At 35.4% G+C, this 17,829-nt stretch overlaps 1 protein-coding gene across 7 annotated transcripts in view; it reads right to left on the bottom strand.

The window, feature by feature from the left end:
- Positions 1-17,829, bottom strand: part of KMT2E (lysine methyltransferase 2E (inactive)) — a 62,255-nt gene that overhangs the window by 12,923 nt on the left and 31,503 nt on the right. For 5 of the 7 annotated variants that reach the window (XM_075738315.1, XM_075738399.1, XM_075738692.1 and 2 more), the window contains 10 exons: positions 14,561-14,724; positions 13,287-13,325; positions 11,439-11,651; positions 9,822-9,952; positions 8,643-8,760; positions 8,372-8,481; positions 6,469-6,727; positions 4,416-4,514; positions 2,420-2,584; positions 1,118-1,426 (listed from right to left, as the gene is read on the bottom strand). In XM_075738315.1, the coding sequence (XP_075594430.1) occupies positions 1,118-1,426; positions 2,420-2,584; positions 4,416-4,514; positions 6,469-6,727; positions 8,372-8,481; positions 8,643-8,760; positions 9,822-9,952; positions 11,439-11,651; positions 13,287-13,325; positions 14,561-14,724 (1,607 nt within the window). Of the gene's footprint in view, positions 1-1,117; positions 1,427-2,419; positions 2,585-4,415; positions 4,515-6,468; positions 6,728-8,371; positions 8,482-8,642; positions 8,761-9,821; positions 9,953-11,438; positions 11,652-12,315; positions 13,260-13,286; positions 13,326-14,560; positions 14,725-17,829 lie in introns of those variants that run through there. The other 2 variants (XM_075738608.1, XM_075738776.1) reach the window with 2 other exon arrangements.

Here is a 17,829-nt window from a genome sequence, read left to right as displayed (position 1 = left end):
TTAGAAACCTATTTATATTTATTAATTCATTTTTAAAGCAGGACTTTCTCCACACTTTGGGTACACTGGGTACAATGCAATGAGACATTTCACAGACATTTATCCTTAATACTATGAAATAGCAAAAAAAGTGCAGTAAAATTCAGACTTCTCAGATACCTTCCTTTTTTGCTATGCAATACACAAAAAAGGAAGGAAGATTCTAGTCTCCCCTCTGACAAGAATTTAATAGTGATGCAATAAGCAGTGTTACAGGATGACTCAGGTGCCTTTTGAAATAATAAAAATATGTAAATTAAGCATGTTGGGGGTTTTAAGATAAAACCATCTTGAAATTGTTAATGTTCATTTGACAAGAAGCTTCCACCTATGATTTCCTACCTCTCCACCAAATAAAATTTTCAGAACTTGTAAAGCATGCTGAAAAGTCACTTTTTAATGCGGTCTGTAAAATTTTAAAGCAGAAAGTTTTACTGCTTTATTCGCACTTGCAGATGTAACTTTTTTTTGGAGTATCTTTATATATTGTGGCATTTCTTCAAGCTTTTTGCAATGCAGTCCAATAAAAAAAAAAAAATTAAAACCAAAGCTCTAAAGGATCTTCCCTCCAAACATGCATATAGATTTTGAGTGTTTAAATCCATTCAATTCAGAACAGACATCTCAGAAGTACTAGAAGTTAATGATTTCCTTTTAAATATTCTGCTTGCTCCCATTAAAATACCTTCTAAAGCATATGATGAACAAAGGCAGGAAAGGCAAATTTTATTTCCTATTTTTTTCCTATTAAGGGCTTTAATTACATTTTGATTATGTATATTATTTCAGTCCATTTAGAAAGTACTTCCCTTAGAAAACATTTGTTCCAAAATTGTTTTGAAAGACGTATTTTGGACGTCTCTTAAAATCCAAAATAACTTCTACCAATGTTACGCATACCTTTACTAATCTCTTATTACCAGTGAGTGGCTACATAATGGCAATTTAAAAAAAAAAAAAAAAAGAGTCACTTTTTAAAAAAAAAAAACAAAATATAGTTGTATACTGATGCAGTAGTCTAATTTTTTTTAAAACTGTTAAAGTCCTTCCTCTTCTCCTCATCTCTTAAGAGACATACCTTCTTTGTTTTAGGATACTTAGTAGGGCATTTATTAAGTGCTGGAGCTTCTGTTTCAGTAACCATTTCTGTAACAACAGTTTCTGTTTCAGGCTCAGCTATCAGTGCAGCATTCTCTGTTTCATTATGTTGTGAAGTTACTTCCACGTCAGGAGAAGATGGTTGGATATCTGAACACATGCTGACAGTTCTGTGTCGTCTGCGTTGTTGTCCAATGTGAGTTCTACTCCGTGAGAAGCTTTTTCTCTGTTTAGCTCTATTAACTTTGGCTGGGGTAGGCTTAGTGGCAGTTTCTTCTTTTGCTGGTTCCTGGTACAAAATAGAAGTCTTAGTAAACAGATCCCACACGCATGTAAAGCTACCTTTCTTAAAACAAAATGGCAGTTCCTCCTTCCTTTACAGGTCCAAAAAGCCACTATCTCATTTTTGTTGTTAGAACTAAAATACTTCAGAGAGAGTATTTCTATCCTTCTTCAAGGCAAACTACAAGATTTCCTGTATTTTCCCCACAAGCACCTGCTATATCATTGGCAGAGTATTCACACACACCAGTCACTGGTCAGATCACCACAAATTTGTGTAAGAACTGTCATACCACGTTCATTCGTCTGTAAGCCACAAATCAGCTGCTTACATCATGATGTCTTTCAATCCAATATCCTTTCTGTAGTTTATAGTTTACTAAGTGTTTAGTTTTGTCACAAAAGGTACCTAACAGCATGTTGACAGAAATTATCCAGGGAAACAACGTGAACTGAGAATGTGCAGGAGTATTAGCGAGGTAAGAAGCATACTAGCATCCAGCAACAACAGAGCAAAAAGTTGTTTATGAAACATTAAGCATCATCAGCAAGAACTCAGAACAAACTACACCTTAATAATTCTTTTCCTTTAGAAGAAAGGTTTATAATTTGTTCCTGAATAAGCCACTGAAGAAGCAATTTGTTCTCCACTGGTTATAGAGGCTGCCTAAAGAAAGCTACCTCCTGTGCTTAAAGTCAGCATCGGTAAACACCTCCCACCCTGAACTTCAAACAGAGACTAAATTATGCAGCTGGTGTGTGTGAACATTTGCTATAAACTAATGTAACTGAAATTCCTAATAAACTAATCCTATACATATTTTCTTGGGAAAAAAATTTAGGAGCTAACAGAATATAATGTCAAAGAACTATACAGATTTTGATCAAGTATGAGTTCAGAGGGAAAAAAAAATAATGCAACATCTTGAAGTGCAACTCGACATCCAAACCAATAAAATATGTTAAAAGCTAGTTTTAAAATAAAGCTCCAGATAACCACCTGAATAAATTCAGTGTCGTTGAGAATCTGTGCTTCCTTGCATTCTGATTTAACCTCAGTTTTTGCTGTGCTGATTCTTTCCAATGCCTGTTCTCTTCTTTTTTCTCTTTTTTCTAGTCTGGCAAAAGCTTGCAGGATAGCTTCCATTTTCCGTTCTTCTCTTGTCTGATAGATTTAAAAATAATCAAGTTTCGGTCATAATCTTTCAGATATGTAAATACGTAAATTTTTTTTTTTTAAAGTACTTCAGAACATGTTCAGTGCACACTGATGTACAGATCAATTTCAGCAAAAGCTCAGAGGAAAGGGAGATGTTACAATGACTGCAATTATTACAGACTTCTGAAGAAAGGCTTGCATTCATACCAACCCTGACAAGTAAGAAGAGAGTTCTGCTTTAGACTTAAGAACTTGATAGTGATTTACTAGTAAATCACTGGCCTGTAAGTATAAAAAGAACACACAGCTCTGAGCTATTTATACTTGCATGTATAGTACTTAAAAAACTATGAAACATTAATGACCAGAAAGATATGAAATACTAATACATGTATGAAACAACAACAGAAAGGTCCGTTACCCTCTGACCCATTTTTCCAAGCGTCACAAACTGTATCAAAACATACAATCAACATCCAAGAATCACTATTTCAAAGTAAGATACCATTAGGTCACACAGACAAGCTAAATCTTCTGTCTATCCATAATTCGGGTCCTAGTGCTGTACAGAGGCAGATCTCTTCATCTGCACAGCGCTCTGCTTAAGACAATACTGAGGTGGCAGAATTAGGCAGAATTCTATTACAAACTTTTAAAAAAAAAAAAAAAAAAGCCTGCAGCTCAATGATGCACTGATAGCAACCATGCGTTTATATCAAAGAAAGAAGAATACCTGCAAATATATTGGTTATATGAGTGAATGAAGAATCCAATTCTGTTTTGCCACTGAACCTGCCTCTGTGTGCTTGGTAAAATGCAGGCAAACTTGCAGTTACTTGCAATCCTCATAATGAAGATAAAGTAGTAATCACATCTTTAATTACTACAGCAGCTCTGTTGTAACTGAGTTTCACAGAGAGCTTTGCTTTAGCAAGAATACAAATGTAAAGTGCCAAATAAAAGCCAATACATCCTCTGGAGCAAAACCAACACATTCAGAGTTTCACGAGAATCATTCCTCAAAAGCATGACAAGACACTGTTATATGTTAATATTACAGCTCATGCCGTCATTCTTCAGATTTTGTATTAATATACATTTTACTTGAGCAGATTTTGCTTTCTATTGTCTAATAAACACAAGTCTCATCAATTTTGCTGACAGAATTGTAGGAAATACTGACCAAAAGGAATGTACACCCCATCTCTCCCCCCCCCCCCTTTTTTTTTTTTAAGGTGTGGGCAGGTGCAGACAGGTTTGGTGTCACCTTGAACTCCACTTATCAGAAGTTCTGTGAGCACAAACAATAAAATACAAGTTCCAAATATTAGTATTTCACTATGTGACTTGGCCAAGATTTTGATTTAACTAGTAATTTCTAGTATCTCACATTCTGAATGCCCAACAAAAAAAGCACATTTTAAAATGCCAGTTTTCACAACACTGTTCTACCAACTTTTATAATTTGGGAACTCAAATAATTAGGCAAAAATCCTGACTCCCAATACTTTCTATAAAATGGCCGTTACAAATAACATGCAATAATAAATAGTGAAGAAAATAAAACCTAGATGATTTCTACAATGTCTTTTTAAAGGCAATAGAAAATTACATACATCTGAAGATAAAAAAAGGTTTTTGTCAAAGCAATGATCGAGTCAGATGAAATGGTCTCAAATAGCAAGCCTTGCGTTTTAAGTTGAAGTTCACATAAGGATCTGATTTCATATATACTCAGATTCTACAAGCCTACAAAAAGGCAGCAATTAGCATGGGAAGAGCAGGTGTCACTAAGCCTTAGTGACAACTTTAAGCAGCTACTTGCTTCCCAACTTACCATCTTCCTTTTCCTTTCTGCAATCTGCTCCTCTGATTCCATTTCTACTTCATTGCTAATAGGAGTTTTTTCTTCTATATCATCAATAAAATCTGGCTCCTGAAAGAGGGAAATGACTGCTTTACAGAAGCTCCTACTACTCCTGCAAACTAGGGAAAACTAAAAGCTACACAGAACTAAGAATCCTCAGATCACTACAACAAGAGTAACCAAGCCAATAAATCAAGACAAAAATGTAAAAAACCCTAATATCCATTTCTACATTTGTACAAACCCATAAATATGATCATCTGACTAGATCTTTTCCATTCTGTGCTTAGACACATCAGTATCTTTTTTCTTTAGCACACTGATCTTACTGTAATTTTGGGGTTTCATGCCCACTCCCCCACCCCACCAACCAAAACCAGTATAAAATAATCATCAGAATTAAACCTCCAACCCAATAGACTCTTTGGGGCACTAACACTGGCCACTGATCTAGCCACTTTATAATCAGTTAAAGAATTAGGAGGTTTACATGACATGCCCACTAAAAAAAAAAACCATTAGTTTTAGTGAAATAGAATGAATGTCAAAGGAGATGTTAACAGACAATTACATGGATGTTCTTCTCAGTTCAAAAGTGTATTCTACTAAAGTCACATTTTCCATTTAAACTCTCACTATAGAATCTAATGACATACCATAAGGAAACACAGAAGTTAGCTAACTAATAATGGTTTTCTGATTTGAAAAGAAAAAAACGTTTAAAAAGTTACTTTCAAGAGAGTTAAGTGTTCACTAGTCCTATATGCAATTTCGCTTTTACATAAAGGACTAGACAAAGTTTTTTTAACATTTGTCTTAAAGTACACTTACATTTTCCCATACACCTTCTTTACCTAATATAGCTTTTTTCCTGAGGTGAAATATAATTCGCTGGCTTCTATGTTTAGATATGCAATTTAACAGCTTTATTCTTCTTACAATTACTACTGTTTTAAGTTCAGTTTTGAAAAATACTAGTTCTCCTGTGACTGTTCTATATAAGCACTATATATTATGTTAAAATCTTGAGACAGTTCCAAAAAAACAACAAACAAACAAAAAACCCCCCAAAACCACAAAAGAAAAATCACTTAAGATGAGAAAGTTTAAATGTTGCCTCTGGAGATAAGTCACATGCCATGCCTTCTGGACTCCCAAGCATTTTTAAGCTATTTAGCTACTAAAACCCCAGAACAATTTGATCATCTTATGAAAACTGAGGGTCAATATGCTCATTTTCACCTTATTTCCTTCATTCTTAAGTGATGTTGAAAGATTAAGAACTTGGAAATTACTCACTCCCAGAGTAACGCCTTTCTCTCTTCTCCTAAATTATCATCAGAAACCATAATAGAAGAAGAAAAAAAACAAACAAACAAAAAAAACCCCCAACAAACCACCACCATCACCACCCCCACTCCCCCAAAAGAAAAAAAAGATAGTTCCTGAAGGTAACCATCTTCTCATGTCAAATATTTATCTTTAATAGCTGCTCTGCAACATTAAGTTAATAATTAATCCATGGGATTAATATCCATGGTATAGTACCAGGTAGCTTTACTATACTATCCACTTATTATCCACTATTTAGCTTCAAAACACACCTTCCTCCTCTCAACTCCCCAAACTCTATGTAATCTTCTACAGAGCTGCAGCCGACAATATTCTGGGTCGAAGTTTTGTTTGTTATAGTGTTTATAATATGGCACTGGAGTAACATATGCAACTAACCAAAACACACTTCAGGATGGACTGGGAGCTCCTGAAAGCATGGACGTGAGGCTTTCACATTAGAGATCCACAAAGAAATTCAGACAAAAATTGTATTGTTGAAACTGGTATGGGAACCAACATATCTTTAAATACAATCTAATATTAAAGAAAACTGAGAGTAGTATAAAAATTCTGAACAGCTTATCCATCATTACCCCTTCTCAATGACTTGTTAAAATTTCTTTAATAGCTACAAAAGGAGAGTATTTGTGTTTAAAAGCTTTTCTTTCTGTCATCTTTGAGTCAATACCTGATTATTAGAAATGGACAGCCTGAGGGGAGAGAGCTTCCTCTGTTTATCTGCAATTTTTATTTTGGTGGCTGCTCCTTCACAGTCCAATGTGATGTTCTGATTTTGAGTCTCCTTTTCTCTTGAAACATCTTTCTCTTTCTTTCCCTTTTTCCTTCTGGTTTCGTATCCAGTATTGATATTTTCTGTAGGTTCAGAACGTCTGAGAACTGGACATTCAGGATTTTCTTTGAGGCAAGCACAATCCACTTTGTATTTACTAGAAGTAATAAAATGCAAGAAGGCATTACTTTGATTAGGCTGTACAGCAATGCAACTTTTCAACACTAAATCACACAAGCTAATACATTTCACATTAAACGCTTGCTATGATGCAAACCAACCATAATAAAAGCAGCTGATTCAAGTTTTGACCAAGATATAGAATATCACTAAAATTCAAAAATCTCATCTACTGGTTAATAGAATTTGTGGTTGTTTGCCACACGAAATTCTTTTAAATTCAAGGTTAGTATTTGCTTAAAAGATGGAAGATATCTAAAACCTGAGTACATCCTGGGTGAAAATATAACCATCACATTAAAGAAATTAACACAATTTAGACAATGTAGACACAATTTACAGAACGAGCACACTGGAAAGAACTTAGAGGCAGCTTTGTACAATTTTATACATATCCACTTGGATATGTAGGAACTGTTATTCAAACACATTCAACTTACAGAGGCTGTTAGCTGCAGGTACTAAACACATACTTTTAACAGGATAAATAACAAAACTCCTAAAAACTACCAACGAGGCAATTTCTCAGGTTGTCTTCATGTGAGGGATGCAGGAGTCTATCTACAACACTTAACAGTGCAAGGTTTCAATCGAAGTTGATTAATACAGATAGTACTCTATGGACGTAACTAGTTCAGGTCCAGAAGTAGCGAAGGCATGTCTGCACCCAAGCTGACTTATGAGCAGACCACAGAAAACTGTATTACCCTGGTGCAGCAAAACATGCAACAGTTGAGGACTGCTTCTAGACCCGACCAAGTGCACATACAGAAACAGGCTCTTCAATGCTTCAGTTTCCAAGGTTAGTGTTAGCCTAGGTGTTCCTGCACAATGTACCTATACCCTAGAACATCTCCCACTAAGCCAAGAGAAATCATTACTAGATTATATCACTCAAAGGTCTTCTTTTGCCATCAGAGTTCAAAGAGGTGTTTGAATAATATAGTTCCTACATACGTGAGTAGAACTTAACTGATTATTTCCTTTACCATTTCAAAACTATGCTTACAAATAATGGCAACAGTTTATTAGTGCCTTCCCCAATTCATCAAATGAGCAGCAGTTATATTCAAGAATGGGTAATAGGTTATAGAATCTAAGCCCCTAAGCATTCCATGTATCTGAACATTCTTAATCATGTATCAACTAAACATGAGTTATAACTAAATTCCACAGACACTGTCTTCCTGAAGTTATACTACAGAGGCACTCTGATAGAAATAGGGCATTACCGAACAGTTTTAGATTTTCTTCCCTCTACTCCCCCCACACTACGGGACAACTATATATAGTAAGTTTTCATAGTACATCCTTATTCATATTAATCTAAGTTTGTATCTTTTCCACATCATTTAGAAGTAACTGCAACATTGCTGAAATTAGCAACAGATATGCAGTAATAAATACAGAGACACTAGTCATCATGAATACAGTGCTTAAGGAGCCATTATTAAAGCGTGCAGGAAAGTAAGCGATATAAAAGCAAAGCCACTCTGAATCATAACAATAACTAAATCATAAACGATAATAACTAAAATAATAATGAATAATCTAATAATAATAATCACAATAGCTTAACAAGCATTAGATGCATTTTAGAACAGCATGCTCAAATACTTACCAATTTCCATAATCAAAATCAAATGCTATAGTAATCTCTGCTCCCTTTGGAATGTTATGGATGGAGTAAATATAAAGATGAATTGTTCCATCTTCAATTACATGCCTTACCTATATTCAAGAGAACATTATTATATTAACTACTTTGTTCCTTCTCCCCCCCCCCCCCCAAAAGTACCTGTACAGAAATTGTAGGGATTGCTTAAATAATCAGTTGGGAAACTCAAGGAGAAGGAGACTTCTAAGTAAATAAAACTTATGTATATGCTCACCTCCGCATTTGGAGTACACGAACGCCTGATGAAACGAGCTTCATTTCCAAAAGTCCTTGCATCAACACACATTTCTAGCCCATGGAATTTAGAATAAAACAAAACAAATGGGTACGGCCTGAAAAAGATACAAGAAAAACAAGAGTTTTATTATTTTTAAAGATGATAAATACCACTTATTTTTCACATTAGTTAGCTTTGTAACATGATGTTTGGCACACTACACCAAATCTGTGGGTTAATCTGAGAATGACGCATTTGTATTTAAGCTTCATGATTCTAACTGGTACATGCTCCAAATGTATTCTGAGAATACCAGAAGTTTGAATTACAGCCGTGAACGTAATTCTGCTGCATAGGATCTGAAGAGCGGAACAGTAACAGGGCAAGCACTAGACATGGAAGACACAAGGTTAAGATTCTTCATCTTTCTTAAACTTTTCATATGGTGGGTCCTAAAATGAAACTCTGGTATAAATTTAGGAGCCTCATAGAATCATCTAAAAAGCAGAATAAAGATAACACCTCCACTTCCCTGCCTAACACCTGCAGTATCACTAGCACCCAACCCTCCTGAAGAAAGTGGGCATCTAAATACTCTGCCAAAACATGTTTTAAAGTTCTGCTATTACAAGTGCCAGGGAACCCTTCCATCTTTACTGAGCAAAAGCTGTGTGTTCTCTCTCTCCTCCAACAGGCCACCTGCAATTTCCCAAGTAGGGAAAACTAATGGCAGCACTGAAAATGATCCACAGGAAAAAGGAAGCAGTCACACATTGCTGAATGACTTAAACAACTAGAGAACTCTGGCAGTAAAATGGCCCCAAGCTGACCTGTGTCCAATTACAAAAGAGAATGTCTTTGCTGTTACCTTCTGAATTATTTTAGGATGGTAGAACCTGCCAATCTCTGGTTTAAGGTGCACAAACTACCCAACTGAGAATGCGGAATCCTGTAACCAGGGAAGAACAAAGAAAGAGGAAACTAACTCCTGAACAGATCTGTAAGGACATCCAGAAGAGAAGGGGGAGACCAGATTCCAGCTACAATTATTTTTACTCAGACAACAGTAAAATGCAAGATGCTGCTGGTAACTGAAACCCACTGGTACTTGAGGCAAGAGTTTGGCAAAACAGCATTTTAACAGTCACCTTATTAAAATATTTGGAATAAACAAACCTTTTAAAGAAATACCCATTAGCTTCAAATTGTTCTCTCAGCATGAACTTTCCTCTGTATTCAATAATAAGTGCATCAGGAGGCAAGTCTTTGGCAGCTTTTAAAATTTTCTTGTTTTTTTGCACGTAGCTCTATAAAGACATAAGTTAATTTATAAAGTATCATTTTCTACCATTTTTCTATTATTATAAACAGCAGATTATACTTTCACAACTATTAAACAATTCTATATGGACTAAAACCCCCTCCTTTTTGTAATTAAACCTCCAGACTGATTTGATCAAACTGTCCTGTTCCCCTACCAATGCAACTAGTTATTCATTTGGATTCAATAAATGCTTTAGCCCTGGTTCTGCAGTACATGGCTGAAATCCAACATATTCATGTTCTCACAATTCAAGTACTATATCCCTTAGTGCACTTGACTCTCACCACTACTAGGATGAACTGCTGCATTGTTTTGCATAACACTTTCAAAAGGTTTCAATTCCTTCAAACAAAAGAAAATATGCAAACTTAAAAGGACATTCATGATCTATCAAAGGAAACAGAACAGGAAAATAGTAGTAAGAATAATAAAGAATCCTAAGAGAGTTCCCAAATTTCTTATTTCCATATCTTTAGATGGAAAGATGACTTTTAATTAAAAACCAATATATACCCTGACAATAAGTGAACTCACACCTCTCATAACTGTCATTGCCAATCAAAAAGGAAATAGCCTCTATGTAGGCAAGAGGCTCTGTAAGCAGGGATATTCCTCTAAGGAGGGTGTCCCATATGCCATGACGGTCTTTGAGGAAAAGAAGCAAAGATGCTTCCATTAATCTGCTACAGTACCTACTCCTTGAGATTTCTGCTACAAAATGCTGAAGTCTGTTGTGTGGCTCTGATTTTAAGCTGATAAGTAACTGATGTTAAGGATAGAGAAACACATTGCACAATTTCTTCATAAAGTAGAAGTTACAGGACCACAAGAATAAAAAAAATATTTAAAAAAAAAAAATCAGTATCAGAACATCACCTACCATCAAAACATCCTTCATGAACTGGAAATGAAATTATATTCTATCTGAATACCTAAATATCCAGAACACACTTACCACATCTTAAGAAAAATGGGGACAATTAACATGTTGATACACATCGCAGAAAAAAGATTCCAACTTCAGTGCTTATGGTTGGACTCGATAATCTCTAAGGTCTTTTCCAACCTAAATGATTCTATGATCTAATCTAACCACCTCTCATATTCCTCACAGAGCAGAGAAACAGTGGCAGCAAAGCTTAATGCTTTATGCCCACCACAGAAGACAGCCTAAGGACAATCCAACGTTCAGGCTCAGGCTAGCACCTTAGCTATTTTTATGAGAACTGACATGCAAGTGTAAACATAATCTGGGGTGATACAGGACATATGAAAAATCAGTTACAAATTCTGAAAAAGCTGTTAAAACTCTGATGCTTAGATCTGGTGAGACAACATATAGAAAATAAATGCGAAGTCATAGTCGCATTTCCCCCTCCCCATTTTTTTTTTCAAAGGCATCTAAAATGGGTATCGTTGTCATGGCACAAAACCAGCATACAGTAATACAACATGACACAGCTTGTTACCTCTACTGGAGGTTTGAAAATCAGATTGCTGGTGCTGACTTCTTTTTTGTCACTTCCATTGCCTAATCTCAGAGCTATTTTTTGTGCCTCCCTCTGGACACCCTCACTGTACTGGTTATTATTTGCTTCTTCGTAACGATCCATCCATGCCTTGATTTTAGTTTCCCATCCAAAGTTCGAACTGTCAGTAGGATCAATCTCTGGAGCTGAGCCCTAAAAATTAAAGGAAGTAACCACATATTACAAGGTAAGAAAAAGATACTGAAATAAAAAGTAAGGCAACAACAAGACACAAAATGAAGGGCAAAGGTATGCCATTGATTTAAGGGGCTTAATTTTTTTTATTTTTTTTTAAGGAAGTCCAGTATAAAAGTCTGCATTACTTAAAAGCATTTTGAATTCAGTAGCATTACATTTGTCCTTTTATGAATTTTATAATTTCATAAATATAGCCCAAGTTCAGGAATACATTCCCCCTTCAACAGGGTTTCTAGCTTTTAGTGGGATGAGAATGGAGACTGACATTGTTTCCTCCCACAAGTGCACTGCATCATGAATCTATGAGTGCAGGAGTTGGAGGGTCAGATCTCCCTTCCTACTCAATTTTTCTTAACATATGCAAATATAAAGAAATCCAGCTTCCATCCTGTAATACAAATTTGATTTTCTCCTTTCAACTTCAAGGGTCATGCTGTTATCTTTTTCTACTTCATAACTTACTAAAGTTTCCTAATCCTACACCTACTATGTTAAGGTTGTGACTCTAACGTTATAGACTTTGCACAGATCATTTTTCTCCCCTTATCTGATCCTCACTAAACAATTTTCTTCTGCAGTGCTTCAGATCCTTTCACTTTTAAAGAAAGTGCCATTGTACCTCCGGACCTCATAAGCAGCGGCCAGGCTGCAGCCAACCAATGCTCCTTACGGACAGCAGCAGCCAACCAACGCTCCCTTTTCTATCCACCTGAGCAGAGACACTATTAAACATTAATAAAACAGCAAGTAGTTCAGCAATTCAATTTACCTGTTACTGATTACATTTCTTTTGTCCCTCAAGAGAACCATACACACAAACAGCATTAAAAAAAAAAGTGTGATACTAAGAAAACCATGAAAAAACATAATGGAACCTCACAAACACCATATTCAAAAAGCACAAAATAGAGATTTTCTTCCCCAACTCTGTCTTTACAATTGGCAAGTCACATCTTATACATTTGAAGTGTAAATTGTGTCCAATTTTTTTAAAAAAATATATATTCCAAGGATAAATAATCTATGGGAAATACCTAGTTTTCACACCATGCATATTTTTATCTGTCAGAAAATTTAAAGACTGCTATAACACTTAAATCTTACAAAGCAGACATCCCAACACAATTCCTTAAACTATGCCAGCACTAGTCAGTAAGAGTCCCACCAGATGAATATATGGAGGTATGACAGAGCAGAATCACTAGTTTAGCTTTCAAATACAATATAGCCACTTCATTCTTTTGCTGCTTAGACCTATGAAACGCTGGAGCTACTAAGTTCAAATGAGGTGTGCACTCAACTTTACTCCCTTGCATAGCACAAACGAGTCCTAATTCCTCTACCAGCTCTTGAAAAACAAGTACTCTCAGAATAAAAATTTACACTATACTATTTCAGTTAACTTTGCAGGACATAAAGATGTAGTGCTCATACCTTTATTTAAAACTACTATGATGCATATGTAGTACATTAGTTATCAAAGAGTATTTTAGTGCTTAATGTATAGCCCAATTGCACTCTTCATACTTTATATTAGTTCAGTAATGTACAATTAAGGTTTAAAACAAAAACCAAACAAAATCACGTTACCTTTACTCGTGAAGATTTCCTGGATCCTTCTCGAAATGCCTGAAACAAAATTAGGTATTTATATTCTCTGGAGGAAGTACAAAATTTAATGAGGAACTTTAAATTTAAACATGGACCATTCTAAATAAAACATGCGAGACAATGACAACAGAACAAACTACACTGTAATCTCAATAAGACAACATCTCAGAAAATGTATTTTAAAAACCAGTTCAGCATTCCAAGCTAAGTGCATACGGGATGTCAGAGCTAGTAGTCCAGGTACGCTTACGTTTCTCCCATATTACAACATGACTCTATGGAATTTCAGAATTCAAGGCAAAGTAACTGAAAATTTACTTACAGGACACCCCACACTTATCAGGTAAATCTGTAAATTGCCCATTCCCATCCTTCACTACACTATTTGTGGAAAGAGGGGAGGGGGGAAGGAGGTGTCACAGATGTACTATAATGTTAACTTTTGAAAGAAGTTTGTCATGCCACAAAAAAAAATCCTCATTCTTTAAATCATCTCACACAATGTTGGGAGATAACAGAAGAATGGTAGTAAATGGTAGTAAATTTATATTCAGAACCATTCATTCAAAAGAAAACATTTTACTCAAGACTTCCAAAGACATATCAGTAAACAATTCTGACTTCTGTTTTAAAGGACAAAATTCTCATCCAAGTCAGTGAAATCGAAACTGAAACTGCAGAAACAAACTCATTAGTTTAGGAAATTCTACATACTCTACTTCTTCACATGTATTTTATTGTTTACACCTGTAGCTACACAGTATCATGTCAATATCATGTTCACCAAAGCAGTTCAGTAGCTAACTTTCTGACAGCACACTTCCATACAATTTCAACTCTAATAAATGGACGCAAAGTCACATCAGGACAACTGAGAGCAAACATTTCTGAACTTAAAGCAACCACAACTGAAGACTTTCAGACACAGAATTTTTCTCTGGGTATCCAAAGCCTGTTCTGCCTCACCTCTAACTATATCAACTGGTCCAATAAACGCAATTCCTCTCTACAAATTCTGCCTCAATTAGAAAATTGAACTTTTGTGGCTAGTAGGTATTAAGCTGAATTAAGGGGTGGGAAAGAGGCAGGGAAACTGTATCATTTACTGCAGAGTATTACATTTCAATCTAAACCCAAGTAGTAAAATATTATTAGTAAGAATAGCCTGATTTCTAAAACCAGTGTCTCTTGGTAAGAGATGTCACACAGCTATAAATTATAACACAGTTATAAGAGAAATTACATTCACTTACTTTTTTACATTTTGCTATGTTCTGTTCTTTCTCTCCACTTTTTTTCCTTTTCTTATCATTGACTTTTGTAACTCTTGTAGGAGCTACAGGAATTGTAGTTGTATAAGTAGTATACAGTTCCACAGGAACCTCATCACCACTCTCTGTTGCACTGGTATCCCCATCTTTAAAACAAAGAACATTCTTTAAACAATCAAATACTGTAGAAAGAACATTCACTAGTTACTCTACATCTGCTTTTAAAAAACAAAAATGTGTACTGAAAAATGCTTCAAGCACTCACATGCAAAATTCACCAACAGTTGCAACAGTATGAAAATGAATGACCAATGAGAACCTGATAATTAACAGGTGTTTGTAAAGCCAGGTAAGAAAAAGATACCAGATTAATTCCATTCACAGAATGGAATTATATCATCATGTTCCATTATAAGCAAATTAGAACAAAAATGGTTAAAAAAAAAATTGTTAACTCATTCACTTATATATAGCTTTTACTTGTAATATGGCTTCAGGGTTCTCTCAGATGACTATTCTAGAGAGGATTAAAACTAATGACTGCCCAGCATTTCTTGTGAAGCCCTATTAATCAGTCCTGTGTAAGTCATAATCAACTATTTCGGCTGCAATCTGCAGTGTCAAGTGCCTTTTTCAGAATAAACATGTCAATTTAGCCAAAAGCCTTCTCTCCTCAAAATTCTTTAACAATAACATTCTGCTACTCATGGAAGAAAAAAGGGAAGTCTATTTTACTCATTAAAACAAGATCACACACAAACTGACAGATATATTTTCTTTGTGCTGTGCACCCGCAGACCTAAAAGCCAAAGCCTGAAATTTAGCATACGTCAGCATTTATGTCAGATAAATACATTTCCTGACCTAAAACAGGATTACCCTAGTTCTGTCAAGATGAAAGGCTGTGAGGTATGGGGAGGATTGGAAGAGAGGTGGTGCATTTAGGAGGGAGACTGCTGTTCCCATGTGCACAGTACAGACTTCTCAGATTTTAGCAGCTTTTCCAAATATTCTGCCTTCAGTAAAAATACTTTATACTTCACACTAAGCAAGACTTTTTCCTGAAACTGCATAGAAGCAGGTTTTACAAATACTTAATGAGAGCAAAGAAAACATTCCTTCTGAGCTCAGAAGGATGTTGCCTTAATAGGTGCTCTCAACGGTCCTAATTCTCAAAACCTTCTTTACTAAATAAAGAACTCCAGCTACTGGTTACTCTGGATTTTTCTTGCTCGCAACATTCCTTAACAGGATTCTTCTGTGCATAGTAAGCAATCCAATTTTACCATCTTGGTTGTTCTTTTGAACAATTTATTAGGCGCATAATTATGCTTTACATATTAGGAGCTGAGGATGTTTTCTGAATTTGTTTACATCTCTACTGGGACTATTTTCTGAACTAGCATAAAAAAACCACATAGAAAGAAGAACCGTCTAATCAAAGAAGAATGAATAGCAGAAAAACCAATGACTGAGAAATGAAAACTCAAGGCTCTCTTGAAATTTTCAATGTTCATAGTCCATACCTAGTGCCTGCAGAATCATTGTCACAAACACCTTCCCCCAACCCCCTCAAAAACCCCATAAAACACTGTCTTCCTTAGGGAAGCAACATTTCAATATTGTTGTCTACACTGTGCCTTAGCTTACTGTAAAGAATAATTACCTCAACTGAACATATAATTACAGAGAGTTGTTTTGAGACACTCCTTCCTAACCTACATAACCTGCTTTCACTTTGCAGAGCCTTAGTAAAGCATTCTAAGAGAAGATTTTGCGTCTTGGAAGGCAAGACACAAACTCTCCAAATTTCACAAGAAGTTATGAGCCCAGACTCATTTCCCCATAAGCAGCAAGTGACTTCATCAGCACCAGTTTCAAGACCAGACAGCTTGAAGCAACATTCTTGAACAAGTTACACATCTAGATACGGTATCTTAAAAAAAAAAAAAAAACCAAACAAAAAACCACCACACCAAAAAACCCAAAATCAATGTCTGACCACCCCCCATCCCCTCAACAACCAAACAATACAACAACAAAAACCCAAATCCAGAGTGTGAAGGATACAACTGATTAGGGGCTTAACAAAGGTACTCACTGCACTGAACCACAGTAAGCAATCCAATGCACAGTAAAGCCACATTGGAAATACACTTTTATACCTGAACAACAAAACCATCACCACCACATAAAACCACAGACCCCAGAACAATGGGCTATAAATGCTGCCAAGAAAAAAGGCAATGTGGTTACATGTAAAAGTTTAAGACTCTCACCAAATTTTGTATTATGTGAAATGTTCACTTTAAAGCTCTTAAGGCAAACCAACTGATGTACTACTTGCTCCCCAATGTTTAGCAACATGGCTAAAGCAGCAACTCTTTAGAAATCTTTACAATAAAAAACATTATACTGTATTCTCTTATCTAAATGAAAAGTTCTACTATACATAAAACAACAACAAAAAAAGAAGCCCTTAAATTTATACTCACTCAAAGAACATCCAATTAATGCAATCTTAACTTTAATCAAACACCTGTAACTTACTAATCAGTTACAAGTAACAGTCTGCTGCTATTGAATACTTAAAACATTTGATACATTCAAATTGACACCACTTTTGCTTTTCCTACTTGGAATCATCTGTAAAAATTGGCCATTTTTACTAATGTCTCATGGTAGACAGTTCATACCCAGAATTACTTTCAGTTCGATTGAACCACATAATATCAGTCAACATACAAAAAGTGGATTTAGCCAAGCAAATGTATTTGCTAAATGAAAATTAACTAGAGAGAAAAGCATACATTCAAGTTATGTATTACAAATCATAGTATGTAATACCGCACTTCAACTAGGTCTTAGACTAAAAAGGATCAGAATTTATCTGGTTTGATACTTAAGATTTACCATTTAGTATTTCTTTTCCTACTGAATGCATAGAACAGATTGAAAAGACTGATCATCAGGATTAAGGAGGGCCAAACACTAACTTCAAAGATAAAATCTCTTCAGCTCCTGCTACGATTTTGACTCTCTCCCCCCATACGTTTATAGTAAGTGATCAGATAGCATGGCTACAAATGTCAGAGATGACTGAAATAGCTCAGACCGTCAACTTCCCCTATCCTGTATATAAATTCATGTTCATTCTCACAATATCATACCACTTAGTGAACTCATTAACTCCAAATAAGTTACAAATATACTTGTTCTATTATTTTAATAGAATCAGCAAAAATTAATTT

Source organism: Balearica regulorum, chromosome 1 (genome assembly GCF_011004875.1).
Source record: "Balearica regulorum gibbericeps isolate bBalReg1 chromosome 1, bBalReg1.pri, whole genome shotgun sequence".
NCBI lineage: Eukaryota > Metazoa > Chordata > Aves > Gruiformes > Gruidae > Balearica > Balearica regulorum.
The sequence above is the reverse complement of the archived record's forward strand: the minus strand, read 5'-3'. Positions and strand labels throughout refer to the sequence as shown.